This window comes from Canis lupus, chromosome 26 (genome assembly GCF_048164855.1).
Source record: "Canis lupus baileyi chromosome 26, mCanLup2.hap1, whole genome shotgun sequence".
NCBI classification, from domain to species: domain Eukaryota; kingdom Metazoa; phylum Chordata; class Mammalia; order Carnivora; family Canidae; genus Canis; species Canis lupus.
The window spans coordinates 25,041,422-25,061,670 of NC_132863.1; the positions used below are offsets into that span (position 1 = coordinate 25,041,422).

Consider the following 20,249-nt stretch of genomic DNA (forward strand, 5'->3'; position numbering starts at 1 on the left):
CGCCTTCAGCCCTGGATGTGATCCTGGGGATCCAGGATCGAGTCCCACATCAGGCTCCCTGCATGGAGCCTGCTTCTCCCTCTGCCTGTGTCTCTGCTTCTCTGTGTGTGTCTTTCATGAATAAATAAATTAAAATCTTTTTTAAAAATGGGAGATTTCATATAAAAATCTGGATTCTGACTTGTGTTGAAAATAAGGATGTCTGGCATAGGGAAACAGCAGTCAGGTGGAGCTGAGCTAGCCAGCCCCTTTCACTGGGCGCATGCATTCCAGATGCCATGATTCCTGTTCTTCTCTCAGGTCTCCCTGACACTGCAGCTGAATATCAGTTGATACTTACTATACTTGTGTTGATTTATCTTCAAGTAGAGAAATATTTCTAATTTCCCATGTCTTTGGAGAGTAGGAAAACAAGATAGCCAGGGAGGATTACATGATTTTTTATGTTCCTTGCCTACTCAACCATCTTACTGTCTGGACCTAAGGTTCAACTTGAGGAACCCTGTAAATACTGCTTTCTTTTCACCCTCCCACTGTCATTTCTCTGCCTCTAAGCTAGCCGGCCTCAGTTTCTCTATCAATAAATGTGAGAAGTTGAGTCATAACTAACTTTACTGTCTATTAAGTGTCAAACCCTGTGCTCTGTGTCTTACTTACATGTCACTGAGTCCTCAAAACACCCTTGGAAGCAAGTTATCATGTCCAGTTTATAAATGGGGAAACCAAGGTTCAGAGAGGTGTAGCAACCTGCCCAAATTCTCTCAGCCAGAATGTGTCAAGCTGGGCTTCAGACCCAGGAATGACAACTCCAAAATTCCTGCCTTGTCTCAGGATCACTAAAGCTCTCGCCAGGTCTGATAAGCCAAGATTTGTTTGTTTTTTAAATCACTTCTCCAAGGCTCCAACCACTTTTCACCTCCCCAGCCATTGTTGCCCTGTCCAGGCTGCCAGCCTCTCTTGCATGGATGATTGCATCAGCCTTCTCTTTGTTTTCCCTGCTTTCTCTCTCCACCATGATCCATTCTCTTGACAGCATCCCAAGGGATCTTTCTAAAGCTTCAATCAGATTATGCCATGTTCTTTTTAAAACTCTCTAGTGGCTTCCAGTCTCTCCCAGAGTCAAATCTAAAGTTTACCTGATAGATTTCAAGGTTCTATATGATATGGCCCTCATCTTTTCTTCTCTCATTCTACTCCAGCCATACCTGCCCTCTTGCTGCTCCTCCATCATGTAGGCCACTTGCTGCCTCAGGGCCTGTGTACTTTCCATTCCCTCTGTCTAGAATGCTCTTCCCTCAGATTTTCATATGAGTGGCCCCCTCCCTCTATTTACCTTTGTCCGAAAGTTACCGCCTCAGGACTTCCATGGCCAATCTCTTTAAAATGGCCCCCCACCCCACCTTCATATCACTCTAATCCCTTTACCTTCATTTTTATTCATCATCCTTGACATTTTATTAGGCATTTCTTTATTGTCTGTTCCCCTCATTAAAAACAAAAGGTCCACAAGGACAAAGACCTTTCTCTGTTTTGTTCACTGATACATTTACAGTGCCTAGAACTGCTCAGGAATTGCCAGTCAATATTCGTTGAATGAACTGAAAACAGCAGTTTGAGAGAACAAGACCCACTTTACCCATCCCCTTTTCCCATTCCATGGAGGCCAAGGGTAAATTTCCTTCAGGAAGAATCTGTCATGGAGGCTGAGAAACAGCAAACCTAAAGCCCCATAAAGCCCCATTTTCCTTTGTTTTAAGAAGCTTAGAATATCTAGGACAAATGACAGAGGCAGTGGCTTGGAAATCTCAGTTGACACAGTAACGTATTGGTGCAGCCCAGGAGAACTGGTTGGACCAGTTTTGTCTCCCTTGGAGAGGCTGGAGTGGAGGTGGCAGCTGTAGGTGCTCCCAACCCCCAAGGCTGTCAGCAGAGGACTCCTATGGATTCTCAGGTCCTGTAGGTTCATAGAGCAGATTCCACCTCAGGGTTGAGGCTGAACCTCTCTGTGAGGTTGGGCAGAGAATCCTGAGGCGAGGGGCTGAGGCCCAATTTCAGGGCCTTGGGCCCTTTGTAGAATCACAGAGAATAAAATGAGGCCCAATAATGGACAAGTCTTGTCCAAGGTCTATTTTAAAAAGGCCAAATCCAAACTCAGTTCTCCTGCCCTTCAAGTCACTGCTATCTCAACCCATTCATTTACTATTTGACAAAATATTTATCAAGTGCCTACTATATGCTGGGCATAGTTCAGGGGATTGATGAGGCATTGTAAACCAAATAATGATCTGTGGAGATCCTCTGTGGAAGAAGCAGAAGATCAACAACAAATAAGCAAGTTATATTTTAGAAGGTAATGAGTACTGCAGAAAAAAAAAAAAAAGGACAGTAGTATGAAGGTTGGGTGGGGTGCAGGTTGCAGCATGATATGGGGTGACCTGAAAAGCCTTACTAAGAAAGAAACATTTGACCCTCTCAGGCACAGTTCCTGTTGCATAGCCTACACATGCTGAGGTGAATAGGTATGGAATAGGCAGGCCTTGTAAGCCACCATTAACTCAAGTGCAAGGGCCTCTCCAGTGCACAATCTCCTCCTACTCCCCACTTGGTCTCTCTCAGGTTCTGCTGGGTCTCTCCTACTCGTACTGCTAACTTTGCCCTATTCCCCAGGGAGGTCATATCTTCTCCCAGACTCCTAACACTTCATTTATTTGTATTTAATAGTGCATATCTATCCATTCATTCATTTGGGTGAAGGCAGTGTAGCATAGAGATTATGCTACACTTAATTTTACATTAAGAATCTCAACTTTTTTTTTTTTTTTTTTTTTTTTTAAGAATCTCAACTTTGAAGAAAAAAAAAAAAGAATCTCAACTTTGCCTCTACAAGCCGTGTGGCCTTGGGCAAGCTGTTCAACTTCTCTGTTTCTCCAGTACCTGATATATAAAATGGGGCAATAATAATGCCTACCTCATGCAGTTGTGCTGGCTAAATGAGGTGATAGATTTTTTTTTTAATTTTTATGATAGTCACAGAGAGAGAGAGAGGGGCGCAGAGACACAGGCAGAGGGAGAAGCAGGCTCCATGCACCGGGAGCCCGATGTGGGATTCGATCCCGGGTCTCCAGGATCGCGCCCTGGGCCAAAGGCAGGCGCCAAACCGCTGCACCACCCAGGGATCCTGAGGTGATAGATCTTAAATGCTCAGCTCACTGTCTTGTGTAGCATGAAGTACTCAATAAAGATTTTCTAGGGGCACCTGGGTGGCTCAGTTGGTTGGGCTGATTCTCCCTCTCCCTGTGCTGCTCCCCTTGCTTGTGCTCTCTTGCTCTCTGTCAAATAATAAATAAAATTTAAAAATATATATTTTTCTATCATTTGCTGGGGGGGGTTCAAATACCAACCACATCATTTAATAATGGGGTGACTGAGCAAATTATTCAACCTCTCTAAACTTCTGTTTCCTCAGCTGTGATGTGTACCTACTTCATAGGGCTATCATCAGATAATTAATGAAATATTTGTAAGACATCTGACTCGGAGGGAGGGCCCATAGATGTCAGTAGTTATTATTCTTCTTGTTGTTACTATCATTGTTTATTTATTTTATACATATTTATTGGACGCAAATCCTGTGCCTGGCCCTTTACCTATGTTCTTATTGAATCCTCAGAACGGCCTGGTAAAGAGGATAGTGTCTCTCACAGTTGGGAAGACTGAGTCAGAAAGAACACCTTGCCACATGGTTGAATGGCAGAGACTCAATTCTAATCTAGGTTTGTGTGGTGGGCATCACAATGTGTTTTCTTCTCATTACTTCACACTTTTTTAAAATTTTTATTTATTTATGATAGTCACACAGGGAGAGAGAGAGAGAGAGAGGCAGAGACATAGGCAGAGGGAGAAGCAGGCTCCATGCACCGGGAACCTGACGTGGGATTGGATCTTGGGTCTCCAGGATCATGCCCTGGACCAAAGGCAGGCGCCAAACCGCTGCGCCACCCAGGGATCCCTGCACTTTTTTTTTAAAAGATTATTTATTTATTTATTCATGACAGACACACACACACACACACACACACACACACACAGAGGCAGAGACACAGGCAGAGGGAGAAGCAGGCTCCATGCAGGGAGCCTGACATGACTCTATCCCCGGTCCCCAGGATCATACCCCGGGCTGAAGGTGGCACCAAACCGCTGGGTCATTGGGGCTGCCCTTCAACACACATTTTTTGGAAATAAAATTCACATAACAAAATTAACCATTTTAACTATTTTAAGATGTACAATTCAGTGCTCTTTAATTGGGTTGTTTGTCTTTGTTTTTTGAGTTGTAAGAAGGTTTTAAACACACACATATATATATGTATGTATTCTGGGTATTAACTGTCAGATATAGAATTTGTCAGTATTTTCACCTATTTCATGGGTTGTCTTTTTACTTTCTTGATGGTATACTTTGACGTACAGAGTTTTTAATTTTTTTTAAGATTTTTATTTATTTATTCATGAGAGACACACAGAGAGAGAGAGAGGCAGAGACAGGCAGAGGGAGAAGCAGGCTCCCAGCAGCCAGGGAGCCTGATGCGGGACTCCATCCCAGGACTCCAGGATCACGCCCTGGGCTGAAGGCAGGCACTAAACTGCTGAGCCACCCAGGGATCCCGAGTTTTTAATTTTGATGAAGTTCAGTGTATCTATTTTTTTCTTTTGTTGCTTATACTTTTGGTGTCATACCTAAGAAACTGTCACTTATCAAAGGTCACAAAGATTTCCACCTACATTTCCTTCTAAGAGTTTTATAGTTTTAGCTCTTACATTTATTTTATTTATTTATTTTTTAATTTTTTTATTTATTTATGATAGTCACACAGAGAGAGAGAGAGAGAGGCAGAGACATAGGCAGAGGGAGAAGCAGGCTCCATGCACCGGGAGACCGATGTGGGATTCGATCCCGGGTCTCCAGGATCGCGCCCTGGGCCAAAGGCAGGCGCGCCAAACCGCTGCGCCACCCAGGGATCCCCAGCTCTTACATTTAGATCTTTGATCCATTTTTAGTCAATTTTTGTACAAGGCTTGCATTTCCTGAGACACCTGGGTGGCTCAGTCAGTTAAGCATCTGCCTTTGGCTCAGGTTATGATCCCAGGGCCTGGAATCTTGCCTGGGCAGGGTGTGTGTATGTGTGTGGGGGACTCCCTGCTCAGTGGGAAGTCTGGGTCTCCCTCTCCCTTTGCCCCTCCCCCTCTCTTGTGCACTCTCTCTCTCAAATAAATAGAATGTTTAAAAAAAAAAAAGACATGCATTTCCTTGATTAAATTTTTTCCTACGTTTATTCTTCTTGATGTTATTGTAAATGGAATTGTTTTGTTTTTTTTAAAAGATTTTATTTATTTATTCATGAGAGACACACACACACACACAGAGGCAGAGACACAGGCAGAGGGAGAAGCAGGCGCCATGCAGGGAGCCTGACATGGGACTTGATCCCTGGTCTCCAGGATCAGGCCCTGGGCCCAAGGTAGGCGCCAAACCGCTGAGCCACCCAGGGATCCCTGGAATTGTTTTTTTTAATCTCATTTTCAGATTATTCTCTGCTAATGTATAGAAATACAACTGATTTTTTTCTGAAGATTTATATATTTTTGAGAGAGAGAGAGAGAAAGCATGGGAGGAGGCAGAGAGAAGGGGACAGAGAAACTTGAGTAGACTTCTGGAGCCCAATGCAGGGCTTTATCCCAGCACCCTGAGAGCAGGACCTAAGCCAAAACCAAGGGTCCTATGCTTAACCAATTGTGCCACCCAGGCGACCTCCTTTTTTTTTTTTTAAGATTTTTACTTATTTATTAGAGAAAGAGAGAACAAGCACAGGGGAGGGCCAGAGGAAGAGGGAAAAGCAGACTCCCCACTGAGCAGGGAGCCTGAAAAGGGACTCAATGCCAGGACCCTGGGATCATGACCCCAGCCAAAGGCAGACACTTAACCAACTGAGCCACCTTGGCACCCCGCCCCCCGCTTTTTTGGAGAGAGGGAGAGAGAGAGAGAGCATGAGTGGGGAGAGAGGGGAGGGGCAGAGGGAGAGAGAGAATCCTAAACCTATGTAATCCCCAACAAGCCCTGCATGGGCTAATCGTGAACTAAGCTGAAATCAAGAGTTGAATGCCTAATTGACTGAGCCACCCAGGCACCCCAAATATACAACTGATTTTTGTGTGTTGATCTTGTATCCTGCAACTTTGCCAAATTCGTTTTTAGTTCTAATAGTTTTGTTTAATTTTATTTATTTATTCATGAGAGAGAGGCAGAGACATAGGCATAGGGAGAAGCAGGCTCCATGCAGGAAGCCCCATGTGAGACTCAATCACAGAACTCCGGGATCAAGCCCCGAGCTGAAGGCAGACACTCAACCACTGAGCCACCCAGGCATCCCTCTTTTAGGTTTTTTTTTTAATGTGGAACATCATGTCATCTGCAAATAGAAATAGTTTTACTTCTTTTTTGATCTGGATGCCTTTTATTTATTTTTCTCACTTAATTGCCCTGGCTAGAACCTCTGGCTCAATTTCAAATAGTGTGAGAGCAGCCTTCCTTGTTTTGTTCCTGATTCTAGAGGGAAAGCTCAGTCTTTCACCATTAAGTGTGATGTTAGCTGTGAGTTTTTTCATAGATGTTCTTTATCAGATTGAGCAGTTCTTTTCTATTCCTAATTTGCTAAGTGTTTTTATCAGGAAGGGGTGTTGGATGTACTTTACTTGTTTTTTACAGTTAAAAATCAGCAAATCCTCTATTGGATTTGGTATAATTATATAAGACCAAGTCTCAAAATAATTTCTATTATTCATAATTTAAAACCTATTCTAATAGGTTATATTGTAATAGGTTTTATTAACTCAGCTTTTCTTGACTTGATTTTTTTTTAAAGATATTATTTATTTGAGAGAGAGAGCACAAGCAGTGGGAGCAGCAGGTAGAGGGAGAGGGAGAAGCAGGCTCCCTGCTGAGCAGGGAGCCCAATGCCAGGTTCAATCTGAGGACCCCGGAATCATGACCTCAGCTGAAGGCAGACATCTAACTGACTGAGCCACCCAGGCACCCCTTGACGTGACATTTTTAAGGAAGGTTACAAATAAATATATGGTTGAGTGTCTTTAACCATGTGACCTTGGGCAACTTCTATTTTCTGGGCCTCTGTTTCTTCAACAGTAAGATGAAGATGGTATAGTAATGCTTATTTCTTAGGGCTTTGGTGGTTGGAGATAAGATGATATTTTATTTTATTTTTTAAAGATTTATTTATTTATTCATGAGACAAAGAGAGAGAGGGGCAGAGACACTCTGGAAGTTTTGTTCAGAGGGAGAAGCAGGCTCCCTGCAGGAGCCCAATGCAGGACCTGATCCTGGATCCTGAGATCACGACCTGAGCTGAAGGCAACCACCCAACCGCTAAGCCACCAAGGCGTCCCAAGATGAGATTTTATATGCGAAATTACTTGGCAAGCAAAATAAAACTGTATGCTTCTGTTGCTGTTTTTACCAGAGAAATTTTTTAAATTGCAATATAACATATTTAGTAAAGTACATAAGGTATATAAAGGGCAGTGACCTCAATTATGAAGACAGGTAAATTTGTATACACCCACATGAATACCACTAGATCTTGGTATAGAACCTGTCCAGCACCCCATAAAGATCATTCTGCTTGCTCTATACCACCCCTGAAGATAACCACCATTCTTTCTTTTAATGTTTATTTATTTAAGTAATCTCTACACCCAACATGGGGCTCAAACTCACAACTCTGAGATCAAGAGTCACATGTTCTTCCAACTGAGCCAGTAAGGCACCCTGGTAACCACTATTCTAACACCTATCACCATAGATTAGTTTTGCCTGTTTTAGCCCAATTGCAAAGCCATTGCAATACCTCTGTGTAAATGGAATTATACAGGCTTGTTTTTTATTCTTTCACTCAGCATAGTATCTGCAAATCATCCAAGTTGTTGCATGTAATGATAGGTCATTATTTTCACATAATTTTTAATGCTACTCAGTCATGGCTTGAAAAGGCTGCACGTTTGCCCCAGAGAACAGAAAAATGAAGTCTAGGGAAACTCAAGTCTTTCCTGTGTTGAATCAGCCCACCATATAAATTTCTATCACAGCAATTCGGTTCTCAGCCAGGATGGCAGCTACTTTGCCCTTGTATCACTACTTCCTATCTCACACTCCAGACAGACATCATAAATAGATCTCAGCACATTTTTCAGGGAGTCCTGATGCAGCCTCAAAATTCTTCTCAGTCCAGCAGTCTGAATAGCCTACGCCAGTAAATTGGGGTTGGTACTCAAGATTAAATTTAAATGTTCTGTTATCATATCCTAAGATGTTTTTCTGAGCTCCCAACATTATGACATGAAGGATTCTGCTGTCATCCTCATTTTATCCCACAGCAGTATAAGACTGGTAGTGGTAAGGCCTATAGTGTCTCCTGTTCATATATTCTTTGAGTCATGGCTCAAACCCAGCAAATCCTTTGCTACTTGTATGTCTGATTACAGCATGACTTAAATAAGAGGGGAGGAGGTAGATTGCTTAGATGTGGAGGAGTTGCTATACCCATGAGGTGGCTTGATTGAAGCCTCCTTATTTATATTTTTCATTTTGGTAAAAACATTGCAATACCTCAGTTACAAAACAAGCACAAATGTGACTTCTGTTGCACGTCTTGACAGTTCTGGCATGTCTGTCACATTTGAAAAAAATTTCTTCCAACCTGGAAAGTTGGGTGAAATAAACTCTCCCATCCTCTGGATATGGTTTCCTGTATATATAGACTGGGATTGTTGCTGATTACAATAAGAACAACATCTGTAGATAAAAAACATGCCTCTCATTTATTTGAAACTCTGTTCTCAAGCAACTTCACATATTTGGAAGGTCCAGGAGGGAATAAAAAAGGACTTTGAGAAACTTTATTTTTCATCATTGGAGAGTACTTCAGACCCTCACTCAGAAATGGTTTACTCTTTGCTTTCATACAAGGCTAAGTGACAAGTAACAAGGTTTCCAAATAAAAGATTGGAAGCAGGAAATTAGAATGGTGGCCTTGGGCCAAGTATTGGCTACTAGAGGCTGCCTCAGTGCTAATGGATGGAGAAGTGATTCCTGACACCAAAGGACAAGGGAAAACAATAAAATGTGGCCCCACAACTACAGGGGTCTGCAAAATGCAGGGGCAAAAGTTCTTCAATGCTTCTACTACTTTTGAAAGTTTCTGGGCCTCCTCCTGGTTTAATTATTATGCTGTATGATGATGACCAAGAATAAGGAATAAATTTTTGAACACCTATAGTGCTAGGCCATGCTCAGTAAGCACTTTATCTGTCTCGGGTAAGCTTGGAGGTGGTCTTGTTATTATCATCTCCAGTTACAGTTTCCGACAGGGAGGCAGACAGAGTAGGGAAAGTAACTTGGCCAAGTAATTCATCAAGGTGCGTTTTGAACCCTCGCAATCTAACTCTAGTGCCAAGGCACTACTACTTCTACGTTTCGAAGAACCTGATAGGCGAATAAAGAGTAAAAGGCATTCAAGGTAGAGGGAACAAAATATGCAAAGACTAGTCAATAAAACTAATCGGTCCTGAGTTTCTGAGTCTTGGTTACTCACCTACAAAATAGGAACAGTATTATAGGCTTATAGGTTCATAGGGTTGTGAGAATTAGATGGGATAATGCGTGTAAAGCACGTTGCACAGTGCGTGGATCACATAAAGTGCATAACGATAATTTATGTTTTTAAAAATACTGTTATTTCTCTGCCTCCGTTACCTCTACAGAACGGGTTCCACGGAGACTACATTTCCCAGAATGCCACCTCGCCCTTTGACTCTAGCTAGACCAAAAAGACGCGCCACTGAGCGCCTCAAGCCGGAAGACTATAGTCTCCCGGCGTGCAGTGCGGTTCCTTCCATTAGATTTGAGGCACGGTCGGCGCGTTGCCCTCCGGGAGTTGTAGTCAGCGGCGTGTTGCTCTGACGCCGGCCGGGCCGGGCGTGGGGGCCTGTGGGAGGCGGCGCGGCCGGGCCCAGCTGCGGGGCGGAGGCGGCGGAGAGGCCTGCGGCGGCAGGGAGCGGCGGGACCCGGAGCGGGCGCTGGAGCCAAGCCGAGCCGAGCCGGAGCGGGCGGCGCAGGCCGGCGCGGCGAGCAGCAACCATGTCGGTGTTCGGGAAACTGTTCGGGGCAGGAGGGGGTAAGGCCGGCAAGGGCGGTCCGACCCCTCAAGATGCCATCCAGCGGCTGCGGGACACGGAGGAGATGCTAAGTAAAAAACAGGAATTCCTGGAGACCAAGATCGAGCAGGAGCTGACCGCTGCCAAGAAGCACGGCACCAAAAACAAGCGCGGTGAGTCGGCCCAGTCCCCTCAGACTCTCCTCAGGCTCCCCTCGGGCTCCCCAGGGCCCGGACTCCACCTCCGTCAGACACACCCCAGGGTCTGCCCCGACCCTGGAACTCTCCCCGGTCAGACTCCCCTCGAGGCCTTTCTGGACTCCTCCCCGTCTAGCTTTCTTGAGTATCTTCCGGGGCCTCGGACTCCTCCACCATCAGACTCATTCCTGCCTTCTCCCCTGTGCCCTCCCCACTCTGCCAGGCCCCTTCCGACCCTGGTTTCACTGCTTCCCCCCGTCCTCCCCGTAGTCCGTTCCCTTCCGCCTTCCCCTCTCTCAGGCCTGCCCTCACCCACCTTCGGGAAACTGCCGTCCTTTTCTTATTGGCCCATTTCTGCCCCCCATCCTAACTCGTGTGTCCTTCCGTGTCCTACCCCTGCCTTCTCCTGACCCATCTGTGGAATCCAGGAGCTGCCCCAGCCCTGTCCCCGTCCTCCTGACTGAGAATTCTCCTTGAGAAGCCTTCTTGAGAGAAAAGGGGACTGGGGGAGAGGAGACCCCAGTTTACTGTCTCTGTTTACTTGCTGAGTGAACTTGAACAAGTTGCTTTCCCTCTGAGACCTCCCCCCGCCCCCCCCCACCATCAGCAAGTGCCTTCCAGATCTGTGATTCACTGCTTGTTGCCTCATGACTAGGTCTTATCAGAGTTTCTGGGAGCATAAGCCTTCACGGGTGACTCACTGCTTCCCCATCCCTCTGAACCAGAAATAGGGACTCCATCCCTCCATTGGCAGCGACTCCTTCCCAGTTCCCACTGCTGGGGGTCAGGGTAGGGAGAGTGAACCTTGAGGCATGCTTAATATACTTCCTGTTGCTGTATAGCTTTCTGGGCAAATGCTATGTATTTTACTTAGAGTGAATGTGACAATGCTTTAGTAACTGTAAGGCAGTTTGGAAATATTTGCTCTTTTTGTTGTTATGGCAATATAAGAGTGAACCATAGAGTGACAGCGCCTCCCCTCACAGAGGGAGGCAAAGGTGAGAGGGGTTGAGGAGCTGCACAAACAAGTATTTAAGTTCCTGCTAGTCATTAGCCACGTGACCTTGAGCTGGTTATTTTACCTCTCTAGAAGGAAGAAGATCTTGCATTTACAGTGCCCAGCACCTAGTAGAGGCTAAATAGATATTTTCTTCATTCTAACAGAAGAGCAAAGTAGCTCATCCTGAGGATGCTTCTTTAATAATAGTCAACAAATACTCTGGACATTTTTTTTTTTTTTTTTGAGCGCTTGCTGCATAGTGACAGGATGGGCAAAGCATAGCTTCCACCTTAATGAGAGAGAAGACAGAAACAGGAAAATAGATGAGGAAAATATTGTCTGGTGGTGGTGGGTGTTTAAAAAAAGATGATCTGGTAGGGAATGATAGAGTGGGTGAAGGGGTGCCACTTAGAGTGGTCAGGGAAGGCCTCTTTTAAAAAAAAGTCAAATTTGAACTGACCCTTGAGAAGGAATCAGCTCTGTAAAAATCTAGAGGAGGAGCCTTCCATGCAAGGGAAAACAGCATAGGAAAAGGCCCGGAGGTTGGCCTGTTTTAAGAAACAGAAGACCTCTGTGTCTGGAATGTAGCAATTGAAGGGGAGAGTGGTAGGAAATAGGAGGGTAGGGAGTAGACCTTGGACTTCTTGGTAGAGTTTGGATTTTATTTCAAGTGGGTAGAAAGATGTTGGAGGGTGTTATCCAGGAGTGTGTCCTTATCATTGATAGAGATTTATTTTTAATTTTTTTTTTATTTTTTGTTGTAATTTTTATTTTTTTTAAAGATCTTATTTATTTATTTATTCATGAGAGACAGAGAGAGAGAGGCAGAGACATAGGTAGAGGGAGAAGCAGGCTCCCTGTGGGGAGCTCAATGCAAGACTCAACAGAGGGAGAAGAAGCAGGCTTCCTGTGAGGAGCCAACATGGGACTTGATCCCAGGACCCCAGGATCACGACCTGAGCCAAAGGCAGACACTCAACCACTGAGCCACCCAGGCACCCCATTGATAGAGATTTAAAAACACCATCTGGCTGCTCTTTGGGAAGTAGACAGGTGTGGGATGAGAGTGGGAGCAAGGAGACATGAGGTAGTTGCCGTCATCCGTTTGTGGCCTGGACTCCAGTTATAGATAGCCCTGGAAATAGAAAGTAGGGTTAGATTTTGCTGCCTCTGCTTTTTTTCTCTGATGACTCTCCCTCTGTCAGGGTCCTCTATTGTTCATTAGAGTCATTGTTTTTACCAGTCTGCATTTTGGAATGCTTTGCCCATTGCAATGTGGTGGAGGAGGAGGTTATCACTTAACCTCATCTCCCTTCTGAGAGGGCAATTCTTCTGAGGTCTGTTGGTCTGGAGCTTTTCGCAGTTTTAGAGGTGATTGGATTTGCTTTCAAGAGGCTTGGAGAGAGGGTACCAGCAGACTGTGGAGGACCAATCTCAGTTGTAATAATTTTGCTGAAAGCAGTCCATCTTCTTGAGTTTGCCTGGGAGGAGCTGCTATATATTTGCCCTCCCTTCTTTTTAGCATCTCCCGGGGGGATAGGTCTTACCTGCTTATTGGGATAGTGCTGTGAGGTATTAACACCACCACATACCATTCACTTAGTCACTTATTGACATGCTACTGTGGCAGGATCTGAACAATCAGATGAAAATACTATGTGCCTGCCTTCCAGGAACTCAGGATTGGTAGTGGGTGTGTTTTTGTTGTAGTTTTTGTGTTTATGTGTGTGTGTGAGAGAGAAAGAGGAAACGGAGGAGTAGGAGTGGGGGGAGGGGAACATACCAGTCAGTGCTGAAATGAGCATACTTTGGTCTGAGGCTGCAATAGGAGGAGGTTTCTGTCTGAGAGTGAAAGGGCAAGGGACGCTTCACAGAGGAGGGAGGTGTGAAATGGGTCAGCAAGGAGTTTGGGGAGCAGTGAGAGTTGGGGGGGGGGGGGTGAGACAGCAGAGAAATAATGCTGCGGCGGAGTGGCATGTAGCCAGACCTCAGCCTGGAGATGCTGAGGAGCCACTGGCTGTCTTGAAGGAGAAGAGACAGATCAGTGTGGATTTCCAAAGAACACACCAGTAGCAGCATAAAAGGAAGTATAGACCAATCAGGAAGGGGCTGGAGGCAGGAATCCATTAAAACATAAGGATAGGGATCCCTGGGTGGCTCAGCGGTTTAGTGCCGCCTTCAGCCCAGGGCGCGATCCTGGAGTCCTGGGATCAAGTCCCACATCAGGCTCCCTGACTGGAGCCTGCTTCTCCCTCTGCCTGTGTCTCTGCCTCTCTCTCTCCCTCTCTCTCTCTCTCTTTCTGTGTCTTTCATGAATAAATAAATAAAATCTTAAAAAAAAAAAAAACATAAGGATAGAATCTCATAGACATGATTTGAGCCATAGATTTATCACTTAATAGCTGATGCCTTGGACTGGTTACTGTACCTTATATTCCTCCTCCATGAATAGGGGTGCTAGTATCTAATCTTATTGGATTAAATTGTGTTATATATGCAAAGCTCTTAGCACAGTGCCTGCCATATGGTAAGTGATCAATAAATGCTTGCCATTATCATTATTATAAGGAGACTTGTAATTATTCAGGTGGGAACAAAGGGCCTAGTAGAAGCATGGAAAACTAGATGAGAAGTAATACATATCAGACTTTTCTTTCTTTCTTTCTTTCTTTCTTTCTTTCTTTCTTTCTTTCTTTCTTTCTTCTTTCTTTTTTTTAAGATTTTATTCATTTATTCATGATAGACACAGATTCATGTCTATTCATGATAGACACAGAGAGAGAGAGGCAGAGACACAGGCAGAGGGAGAAGCAGGCTCCATGCAGGGAGCCTGACATGGGACTCGATCCTGGGTCTCCAGGATTACGCCCTGGGCCGAAGGCAGGAGCTAAACCACTGAGCCACCCAGGGATCCCATGTCAGACTTTTCTGAAGAAGAATCAAAAGAAGCTTGGTGATTTATGGGAATTGTGAGTAGGATGAAGGAGGGAGGAGTTGAGGAAAATTCCCAAGTTGGACAACTGGGTGGATGGTGATGCCATTAACCAAGCTGAGAAACACAGATGAGAAGCAATGCTTCATAACTGTGTAGTCCTTTGAGATTTGTAAAACTTCTTTTTTTCGCGAGTCTCACAGCATCCACTGAGACTGTAAGCTCCTTGAGGCAGGATGTGATGGTCATGTTCATCACTGTGTCCCCTAGCATAGTGCCTGACATATGGTTAATGTTTTCGGTAAGTATTTATTAAATGAATGGAAACTGTCATTTGAGTATATTCTGTTATTCCCATTGCACAGAGAAAAAAAGTGAGGCTCCAGAGAGGATGTAACTTGACTCAGAGACCAGTTCTTCTGGTGGCTATGGGCATCTTGTGTTCTGTGTACTCCCATGATGGGTGAAGCCATCATTATTACCTTTGTCATCACTTAGCTCATTAAACATCCACTTGTGCAAGGTGTGGTGCTAAGTGGGGGGTGGGGGGGAGAAGTGAGATAGAACTACGCCCTGCCCTCTTGCCCTGCCACGCCATGCCCTTATTGTGTACACATTGTAAAGATGATAAATTGTCCTTTAAAACAGGTCTCTGAAGCTCAAGTAGATTATTTGCAGTGTGCAAGTGTGTTCCAGGAGGTGATTTTTGTTAGGACCCTGGAGCAAAATTTGGATTGCATATTTTTTCCAAATCCCTTTTCCTTTCCTTTAGTCATGTATTAATTCTTTTTTTTTTTTTTTTAATTTTATTTATCTATTCATGAGAGAAACAGGGAGGCAGAAACACAGGTAGAAGGAGAAGCAGGCTTCATGCAGGAAGCCCGATGTGGGACTCGATCCCAGGACCCCAGGATTACGCCCTGAACCAAAAGCAGATGCTTAACTGCTGAGCTACCCAGGCGTCCAAGTTATTCTTAAGCATGTCCCATTCTTGAGCATGTAGCAGGCTCTTAAACTGTGTCCCAGGCCTCATGCTCAGTGCTGGAAACACAGAGAAACTAGACATGGCCCCTGCCATTTAAGGGACTTAAGTACTGTCACTTTCCTTTTCTATAAAGTAGAAATAATATTCATCTCACATTACTATGGTGAGGATTAGCTAAGAGAATATATATGAGAAAGTATGACGATGCATTGTGGATGTGGAAGTATACTTTTCAGGACGCCTGGGTGGCTCAGCCATTGAGCATCTGCCTTTGGCTCAGATCGTGATCCTGGAGTCTCAGGATTGAGTCCCACATCAGGCTTCTCTCAGGGAGCCTGCTTTTCCCTCTGCTTATGTCTCTGCCTCTCTCTCTGTGTGTGTCTCATGAATAAGTAAATAAAATATTAAAAAAAGAAAAAAGTATACTTTTCTTACCTTTTCTGATAAAGTTATTGCTGCTCAGATTTCTTTGGTTTGGTTGTCGAAATGGAAGAGCCGTTTCACTGAAAATTGGATGGAAATCAGTCTAGGTGAACTGACAAAAATCACTCAAACTTAGGTCTTTTTTGGTACCTTTCTATAGTGCCCTGTTAGTGTTTTCCCTAAGATAGATGATCAAATATCAAATATTTTTTTCTCCTTAAAGTGTTATAACAAGTTATGAAATATCTACCCTAAGGAGTTCAGATTTCCCTTTTTTCCTGTTTTAATAAAGATGAAAACAGTTTGTAGAAAGGATCATATTTTAATTTAACAAGAGAACTGTATGAGATTGGGAAATGGGTATGAGACTGGATATCTCAAACACCCTACATTGATATATTTCTGTTGGATTTATGGATGCGAATCAGTTCATTTACAGGTTAATTTAGATCCAGTGGAAAATGGATGATGGATGAAGAGAGCCTATGTGCTCACAGGAAATACATCTTCATTAAATCCTGCTCATTGCTGGAGCCAGGGTGGCTCTCTCATGTTTAATAAAATTACTTTGATATGTTAGCATGTGGGAAGACATGTTAATAAATTACATTTATAGTGAATGTGGCCTTTTGGTTCTCTAGACTCAGGGTATCAGGTTGAAAACTACAACATCTTGCGGTGCCTGGGTGGCTCAGTCAGTTAAGTGGCTGCCTTTGGCTCAGGTCATGATCCCGGATCCTGGGGCTCCGGAATCCTGGGATTGAGCCCCATCAGGCTTCTTGCTCAGCAGGGAATCTGCTTCTCCCCCTGCCCATATTCCCTGTCTCTCTCTCTCTCTTTTTCCAATAAATAAATAAAATCTTAAGAAAAAAAAAAAAAAAGATAAGTACAGTATCTTAATGGTACATGTGTCAGCAGGATCTTCTCTTCCAGAGGCCCTGGGATGGAAAACCCAAAACCTACCCTGGGAACTGAGCAGTGGGAATTTCCCTTGGTGATGCTTAAGTTTCTTCTTTTTTTTTTTATAAATTTTTATTTATTTATGATAGTCACACAGAGAGAGAGAGGCAGAGACACAGGCAGAGGGAGAAGCAGGCTCCATGCACCGGGAGCCCAACATGGGATTCGATCCCGGGTCTCCAGGATCGCGCCCTGGGCCAAAGGCAGGCGCCAAACCGCTGCGCCACCCAGGGATCCCTGCTTAAGTTTCTTTATTGAAGAAATGATTGGCCAGATTGGGTTTGGTTTATTTCTTCAGACAGATGGGGTGTCAGAGAGACCTCATGTGTTGGCTGTCTAAACATGCTGGTGCCTTTGATTCAAATGACAGAATCTTTTTTGCCCTATTTGGCAGGGAGATTAAAGATTTTTAAGTGCCTGCTAGTAGGTTTGTGGTTTGAAATTCAACTTAGATATTGTTTTTTAAAGTTTTTAAGATTTTATTTATTCATGAGAGACACCCAGAGAGAGGCAGAGACACAGGCAGAGGGAGAAGCAGGCTCCTTGCAGGGAGCCTGATGTGGGACTCCATCCCAGTACCCTGGGATCATGCCCTGAGCTGAATGAAGGCAAACATTCAGCCATTGAGCCACCTGGGAGTCCCATCAAGATAGATTTTGTTTGGAAGCTGAGTGAAATATGAGGACCTTTGAGCCTGGACTGTTTCGCTCAGGGAAATTTAATGTTGTCCCTGGTTAGGTTTACATGTAAAGAGCGAGGTTTTCAAAAACAACCTGTAAAGATATGTGCGAGCCTTACATCCCTGAGGCCGAAAGCTAGGACCTGATTTGTTTTCAGTGGTCCAAAGCCCTGAAGTGGAACCAGGGCCAGCTGGGAGAAGGGAAGCCCTTGGGGGTCTTGAATTCCTTTGGGTAGGAAAGGCTTATGAAAACTTGGTTCTTTTGCCCAGAATTGTTTTGTGCTGTGCCATTTTCTTTAAAAGAGTGAGAGAGGATATTCAAAAACAACTTTAGATTGGTCATTTTGAGGGTAGATAGTTATATTTAGAAGGAAAAGAAACAAGAAGAGACCTAGTTGGATAGAATACTGGCCTGTTTTTAAGGTGTTTGACTCAAGCCAGCAGATGTTTATTGAGTTCGTTCTAGGAGGAAAGCATCATGATGGTTTAGGCAAAAGATTTCTCAGTTTGAATGCTTACTTCACTCATCAGCAGTACCTTGACAGTTACTTATCCTTTCTGAGTCTCAATGTCCTCATCTATAAAAAAGGAACAAATAGTACTTTCTGGGGTTCTTGTGAGGATGTGGAATAAGTTGATATATGTAAAATGCCTACCACAGTGCCTGGAACATAGGAGAGATGTAACTGTGTCCTTGATTTCCCAGGTATAGTTTTAATGCACAATAAGGGATATAAAGATGGATGAGATACCACTTTCTTCTTACAAGGGCTAACAGTTCAGCAAGGAAGACTCATACATGTATGTATAAGTAACTGATAAAAGGCAAACCGTGGTAAATGTACAAATGAAGTATTAGAGGAAAATACAGCAGGAATAGATTAATTCATCTCTGAGGATTGGCAGGTTCATTTCACCCAGCCACCCATCTAATGCCCAAGTTCCTTTTGCAGTATTCCTAGCAAGCGATTAACCTCTGATTGAACCTCTTTGCTGACAGGATTTGTATTAGGTGTTCTATCCTCCCTTACTACAGCATGGTCTGTCTTTGGGTGGCTCTGACTATAAAATCACCTTTCTCCTTTGGAATGGAAATCTTTCTTCCTGAAGGTGGTAGCTCTGTAGGGAAGCAGTTTGAGCTAGTGGAAAGAATGCAGGGTCTGGAGTTAGAAGGCTTGGGGCAGATCCTGGCTCTGTCAGTAGAGGATTGTGAAAAGTATTTCTTCTATTGGGAAAACTAATTGCTAATGCTGTCTTTTGGGGCCAAAGAGAACAGGCCTAATCCTTCTTCAGCAGGACAGATCAGGGAAGACGGTACTTAATGTGTCAAGCCTGTACTTTTCTAGGACAGATCACTGTACCATTGACTGTTGCCAGGTATTTCTGTTCTTTCCTTGCTACCCTCCTCTGAACAGTGCTCCTTTTTATCAGTGTTGCCTTTAAGTTGTGGAGTGGGCAAAGCTGAATCCCTGAATATTCCAGCCAAGATCTGAGCAGCATAGCTGAAAATATGCAGGGCTAGCCATTTGTCTAGGAATTAATTTGGTTCTATGTACTGAATGGCCCTGACGATTCCCATATCTCTGAGACAGTTTTGTGGGTTTGTTTTTTTTAAAGAGATTTTGCTTTCCAGTGGCCTTTCATTAATAAAGGAATAAGCATCTGGTAAATACTAAAATTTGGCCCTTCAGGAGCCTTAGCTGAAGGATTCAATGATTTAAGTTCTTAGCAAAAGCATCTAGCTGGCTGGATTTTCCCATCGCTGATATTTCCAGTTCTACCTTCTCGCTCTTCTTCCATACAGGGCAAAGCTGGCTAGAGGGCTTATTTGAGGAATGCAGGAAAACTATACATCTTTCTGGTCATGGCTGTGTAGGTCAAAAGGTTAATTATATGGTATAGTGGAAAAGGTGATGGGCTTAGAATCAGAAGACCTGCACTCATATTCCACCTCTGCTACTTGGCTGGCTTTGTGATTTGCAACAATTCTTCTATCTCTGAGCACTAGCTTCTTCAGCTGCAAAAACAGTACATAGTATTTACTTTACAACTTGCTACTCAAAGTGCTGTCTATGAGAACATGTGGGAAAGTGTTAGAAAAACAGATTATCAGGCCCTACCAGCCCTAGGAAGCAGAACCTGTATATTTATGAGATCCTCAGGTAGTTTGATGCACAGTAAAGTTTGAGAGACACCTCTCTATAGTTATTGTGGGGATTAAATGAGAATAGTGGGCATTTTCATATGCCAATACCAATATTCATACCTGGACTTTCAGGGATGCTGTCTTGGTCAGTTTGCTCACTTCTTTGGCTGCTCAGAGACTGAACTTTTATCCAGCTCCATCTATTTTCAGATACCTTTAGTTACCTCCAAACCCAGTGAGGTCACAGAATGCAATGGTTCAGTAGAATTTGCCTCCCTTCCTTTTGAAAAACTTGAAGCACTTGTCCTGCTGATGAGGTAATGGCCTTCTTCATGAAAGAAGTCAGTCTTCTGGGTAATTGACAAGTATTCAGGCTAGCTGTCAGTCATGAGGATCCACTGATTGTTTGGCACCAGCAACCCTGGTGATGTTAGGGGCAGTTCCTATTCTTAGTAAACACCACTGCCTAGTGGGGGGACCAATTAGTAAAGATAGTGTTTTTACCCAGTAGGGCTTGTGCAGAGTACCATAAGAATGGGTGACAAGAAAATAACTCCACCTAGGGACTGGAGGGTGGCTAGGAAATGAATTTTTTGAAGCCTTACTTTTTTTTTTTTTTTAAACCATAAATGACTTTTCAGTGAGGTCTGATAACTTGGTTTAATGGTTTTATGGCTGTTTCCTGTTCTGTTTATATGGC

The 20,249-nt window shown here is 43.9% G+C and overlaps 1 protein-coding gene across 1 annotated transcript in view; it reads left to right on the forward strand.

The window, feature by feature from the left end:
• The first annotated feature begins 10,083 nt into the window (after positions 1-10,083).
• CHMP4B (charged multivesicular body protein 4B) overlaps positions 10,084-20,249 on the forward strand; it is a 54,440-nt gene continuing 44,274 nt past the window's right edge. Inside the window, exon 1 of the mRNA XM_072800630.1 lies at positions 10,084-10,400. Coding sequence (XP_072656731.1) covers positions 10,211-10,400 — 190 coding nt within the window. The 5' untranslated portion in view covers positions 10,084-10,210. The remainder of the gene's footprint in view (positions 10,401-20,249) is intronic.